Below are 6,000 nucleotides of genomic sequence, written 5' to 3'. Positions count from 1 at the left end.
GCAAATCGTGAATGAGCAAATCAGTGAATCAACGAATCAATGAAGCCGTGAAGCAGTTCATTGGTGAGTCTGTGAAGCAGTGAATCAGTAAAGTGGTGAAGTACTGATTCAGCAAAGCAGTGAGTCTGTAGAGTAAGGGTGAAGGAGTGAATCATTAAAGCAGTGAATCAGAGTCGATGCGTGCCGATGTCTCTCTTTGTCCAGGGGCGGCCTGTGTTCTGGGTACATGGAACTCCTCAACGTGGACCCTGCAGTGGCTGCTTTGTTTCCGAGCAGGCTGCTGACACCGGACATTAGCACCCCTGTCCTGGGTCAGCTCGCCCTGGACGTCATGGTCAAACCCCCCCGACCAGGGGACCCCTCCCACCCCACATATGCCGAGGTCAGAACCCATAAAAATAATTTGAAATGGCAAAACTGGTGCTGCTTAATGTTTTCATCCTGCAGAGATCATTTATTTAGCTGGTGTTTCCATCCAAACCTCCTGGGAATTACATTGCATTAGTTCATACCTCCTTATTATTTTTATCCAAAGCGACTTACAGTTAATTAGACTAAGCAGGGGACAATCCCCCCCTCAAGCAATGTGGGGTTAAGAGCCTTGCTCAAGGGCCCAACTGCTGTGAGGATCTTATCGTGGCTACACCAGGGCTTCAACCAACACCTTCTGGCTCCCAGTCATGTAGCTTAGCCAGCAGACCACAGGCAGGGTCCCTGACCAGGCTCCATATATAATCACTGTATATAAATTTGGGAAATATTTCAAAATATTAAACCTATAAACTTATGATGGGGGGACCTGGATGCCTTTGAGTCGGACTGGGGGAGGTACGTGTATGAGAGCGGGGTGAAAACCTGTGTGCTAAGGCAATGTAGCGTGGGTGTAGAGCTCCTAGGTGTACTGCAGAACCCGGCCCTGCCTAATGAAGGCCCGCTCATAACCCAGCCCTGCCTTATGAAGGCCTGCTCATGACCCAGCCCTGCCTAATGAAGGCCCGCTCATAACCCAGCCCTGCCTAATGAAGGCCCGTTCATAACCCGGCCCTGCCTAATGAAGGCCCGCTCATAACCCGGCCCTGCCTTATGAAGGCCCGCTCATAACCCGGCCCTGCCTAATGAAGGCCCGCTCATAACCCGGCCCTGCCTAATGAAGGCCCGCTCATAACCCGGCCCTGCCTAATGAAGTCCCGCTCATAACCCGGCCCTGCCTTATGAAGGCCCGCTCATAACCCGGCCCTGCCTAATGAAGGCCCCTAATGAAGGTCCGCTCATAACCCGTCATGATCCCAGGAGGTCCGGAGCAGACGGGAAACTCTGATGGGGAATGTTCGGCGGGTCCAGGAGGTTCTGGACGCTCTGCCGGGGGTCAGCTGCGTGCCGGGCCTGGGGGGTCATTACACCTTCCCCCGCCTGCACCTCCCCCGGGCAGCACTGGAGCAGGCCGAGGTGAGCCCCAGCCCCAAAATCACTGTGTGTCTACATATATATATATACAGTGCATCCGGAAAGTATTCACAGCGCTTCACTTTTCCCACATTTTGTTATGTTACTGCCTTATTCCAAAATGGAATAAATTCCTTTTTTTCCTCAAAATTCTACACACAACACCCCATAATGTCAACATGAAAGAAGTTTTTTTTTTTAATTTTTGCAAATTTATTAAAATAAAAAACTAAGAAATCACATGTACATAAGTATTCACAGCCTTTGCCATGAAGCTCAAAATTGAGCTCAGGTTCATCCTGTTTCCACTGATCAACCTTGAGATGTTTCTACAGCTTAATTGGAGTCCACCTGTGGTAAATTCAGTTGATTGGACATGATTTGGAAAGGCACACGCCTGTCTATATAAGGTCCCACAGTTGACAGTGCATGTCGGAGCACAAACCAAGCATGAAGTCAAAGGAATTGTCTGTAGACCGCCGAGCACAGTGGCCGCCATCATCCGTAAATGGAAGAAGTTCGGAACTACCAGGACTCTTCCTAGAGCTGGCCGCCCGTCTAAACTGAGCAATCGGGGGAGAAGGGCCTTAGTCAGGGAGGTGACCAAGAACCCGATGGTCACTCTGTCAGAGCTCCAACGTTCCTCTGTGGAGAGAGGAGAACCTTCCAGAAGGACAATCATCTCTGCAGCAATCCACCAATCAGGCCTGTATGGTAGAGTGGCCAGACGGAAGCCACTCCTTAGTAAAAGGCACATGGCAGCCCGCCTGGAGTTTGCCAAAAGGCACCTGAAGGACTCTCAGACCATGAGAAACAAAATTCTCTGGTCTGATGAGACAAAGATTGAACTCTTTGGCGTGAATGCCAGGCGTCATGTTTGTAGGAAACCAGGCACCGCTCATCACCTGGCCAATACCATCCCTACAGTGAAGCATGGTGGTGGCAGCATCATGCTGTGGGGATGTTTTTTCAGTGGCAGGAACTGGGAGACCAGTCAGGATTGAGGGAAAGATGAATGCAGCAATGTACAGAGATGAAAACCTGCTCCAGAGCGCTCTTGACCTCAGACTGGGGCGACGGTTCATCTTTCAGTAGGACACCGACCCTAAGCACACAGCCAAGATATCAAAGGAGTGGCTTCAGGACAACTCTGTGAATGTCCTTGAGTGGCCCAGCCAGAGCCCAGACTTGAATCCCATTGAACATCTCTGGAGAGATCTGAAAATGGCTGTGCACCGACGCTCCCCATCCAACCTGACGGAGCTTGAGAGGTGCTGCAAAGAGGAATAGGCAAAACTGCCCAAAGATAGGTGTGCCAAGCTTGTGGCATCATATTCAAAAAGACTTGAGGCTGTAATTGCTGCCAAAGGTGCATCAACAAAGTAGTGAGCAAAGGCTGTGAATACTTAAATACATGTGATTTCTTAGTTTTTTATTTTCAATAAATTTGCTAAAATTAAAAAAAAACTTCTTTCATGTTGTCATTATGGGGTGTTGTGTGTAGAATTTTGAGGAAAAAAATGAATTTATTCAATTTTGGAATAAGGCTGTCACATAACAAAATGTGGGAAAAGTGAAGCGCTGTGAATACTTTCCGGATGCACTGTATATATAAATATATATATATATATATATATATATGCATATCTGTATGTGTGTCTATATATATGCATATCTGTACGTATGTGTGTATATATGTATGTATATCGGTGTGTCTATACAGTTTTGGTTTCCCCATTTAGTATGGCCATGTTTATACATAGTCCCCCCATTTCAGGGCACCATAATGTTTGGGACACAGCAATGTTATGGAAATGAAAGTACTCATTTTTATTTTGTTGCGTATCCTTTGCATGCCATGACTTCCTGTTGTCTATGACCTATCAACAACATCATCAGAGTCTGGATATCTTATGTCTGGATTTCTATCTTGAAGAAACTGTAATTTTCTACATGGTGAAATCACCCCTCCCTTCCCCTTCCCCTTCCCCTTCCTTCTCTCTCCCTCTACAACCTCTCTCTCTCTCCAGTCAGCTGGAGTGGAGGCTGACCAATTCTACTGCAGGAAGCTTCTGGAGCAGGAGGGGGTGTGTGTCAGGCCCGGGTGCGAGTTTGGGCAGAGTGAAGGCACCCACCACATCAGGTGTGCTTCCACACGGGATCCAGGGGAACGACACAGTGTTTGTTTCAACCTGCACCTTCTCATACCCTGTTTTCACACGATGCTGTATATTCATACACAGTGTTACTGTAGTGTCTGTTTCAACCTGCACCTTCTCATACCCTGTTTTACATTACATTACATAAATGGCATTTGGCAGATGCTCTTATCCAGAGTGACATACAGTTGATTAGGGATCAAACCACTGATCTTGAGGATCCGGGTCATGTACCTTAACCACTATGCTACAGGCCGCCCTGCTTTTCACACGATGATGCCGTTAAAAACTTAAATTAAATCAATATTGGCTGTGACCACTGCATTAATTCTCTTCGGTACGCTGTCCTGCAGTTTTATAAGGAAAACTCCTCTGATCGCCCTCTGCTGGCCATCTCTCAGGTTGCATGTGATGGTCCCACCTGAGGTTCTGGAGGAAGCGTTGGTTCGTCTGAAGAGGTTCCACCTCCGGTTCATGCGAGAGTTTTCCTGACCGGCGGAGTTCGCTGTGCCTCCTGCCGCTTCTCATCGCAAGGCGGCACATTCCTGGCTCAAAATGGAGGAAAATAGATAAATCCAACGTTCACCTGATCCTTTTTGGTGAAATTGTTTTTTTTTTTTCCCGCCACTAAGCAATTATTCGATGCTTATTCAGAATTCACAAGACAGGTCCAGCCAAATCTTCAGCAGCCAGATCTGTACAACATTTGTGGCTTGCATTTTGACACAACATTTACCAAAACAAAACTCTTCCCAAGGATATCTACTGCTGTAGCTACACCTCACACAGCACTGACCCCTGTGATAACCCAGCACGACCTCTGTGTGACCCCTGTGATAACCCAGCACGACCTCTGTGTGACCCCTGTGATGACCCAGCACGACCTCTGTGTGACCCCTGTGATAACCCAGCACGACCTCTGTGTGACCCCTGTGATAACCCGGCACGACCTTTGAGTGACCGCCTCTGCCTCATGCCGAGTGGCGGAAACCCGACAGACTATCTGGACTAACGGGTGTTTCGGTAAAACTGAAGACAGATGCGTTGCATCAACCAGCACAGCCCCGATTGGCACACCATCTCTGAGTCTGTGTGAAAACAAAGTGAACACTTTGAACCCGTTGAAGTGTTTTTTTTTCTCCAAAATTCTAAGTCAGTGTTCCAAGTTCAGTTGCTCAATAACCAGCTGTGATTGTTACATTAGAATGTTCAGTTAAGTATGAGGTTTTGAACACAGCCATGAATACTAGACAAAAAAGAAACTGCCACTAATTCCTAAAGCTGGGTTTTTGCAAATGCAATTTGTTTTGTTTTGTCACATCATCCACACATCCAGTCTGTCTGTTTTTTTTTTTTTTTTTAAGTCTGTCTTATGGAATAAAACCCTCAACCCACAAAAAGGGATCGCAATGTTTTTTTGTGTGTTTTCTTTGGCTTCATACGAGAAAAAAAAAGGTACAAATTCTTGTCACTGGGGTGGTAGCCTGTAGGTATGTATGTATACATTGTATATTGCTGGATTATTGGATTAATAATTCGTACCTTTTTTGTTTGGAAAAGGTACTTATTTCTACCCCAAATTATAGTATTGTACCTTCCAGGGTACATTTGGGAAATTTGTTCCTTAAAAGAACAAAAATGTACCTCCACTGTATCCCTATTGCTGAGAGTGTTGTCTTCGTGGGAAAATCCCATTTAGTGCTTTATGGAACCGTGTATGTTAGCTGTGGAAGATGTTAAACAAAAACAAAATGAACTTGGTATTCTAGGGCATATCGGAAAACGTTTCTGTGTAGAACGTTATGTTTCCTCCCGTCGGTGTGTGTCAGTCAGTCCGCCCGCCCAGGCTTTCCAACAGGCTGTTATACTCGCCGCCATTTATGTTTAAATAAACGTTTTGCTGCGTTTTGTCGGGGCTAAATGTGCCCCTGGTGTTTGCAGCCGAATACCCTTCACTACAAGCAAATATTCGAGCTCGTCCACCGTCTGTCGCCACCCCACTACTGATCCGTGTTTGATATAAATTAGGGTAGTGCCATTAAATAAATAAATAAATAAATATGACCTATAACAAACATACACATACTAAATCAAAATAAAGGAATAATGTAAATTAACCAACGCATTTTGTCCAAAAAGAATCAATCACTCAAAAAGAGAAACCGCATACAAGCATACTACTCGTACGTAATTTCAGGCTGGTTTTCACTGAAATATAGTATGCTGCTTCGAAGACAGCCAATCACTCAAATCAATGAAGCCTGCTACAGGCCAGTGGCGATACGATTTAATATAAGGACAACCACCCTCCGTTTGCGTCTCCACGCAGGAAACTGGACGTATGACGTGAGAAACGGTAACAGTGACTACGAGCGGCACAACCACAGAATTAACGTTT

At 46.0% G+C, this 6,000-nt stretch overlaps 1 protein-coding gene across 4 annotated transcripts in view; it reads left to right on the top strand.

Moving 5' to 3' along the window:
• The window catches only part of LOC133127468 (alanine aminotransferase 2-like), a 10,943-nt gene extending 6,114 nt beyond the window's left edge, over positions 1-4,829 (top strand). For 3 of the 4 annotated variants that reach the window (XM_061240393.1, XM_061240391.1, XM_061240394.1), the window contains 3 exons: positions 205-382; positions 1,291-1,446; positions 3,474-3,995. In XM_061240393.1, the coding sequence (XP_061096377.1) occupies positions 205-382; positions 1,291-1,446; positions 3,474-3,794 (655 nt within the window). In that variant the 3' untranslated portion in view covers positions 3,795-3,995. The other variant, XM_061240392.1, reaches the window with a different exon arrangement.
• Positions 4,830-6,000: the final 1,171 nt, after the last annotated feature.

Source organism: Conger conger, chromosome 4, assembly GCF_963514075.1.
Source record: "Conger conger chromosome 4, fConCon1.1, whole genome shotgun sequence".
NCBI classification, from domain to species: Eukaryota; Metazoa; Chordata; class Actinopteri; order Anguilliformes; family Congridae; genus Conger; species Conger conger.
Note: the sequence above shows the minus strand (reverse complement) of the source record. Positions and strands in the feature narration are given on the sequence as shown.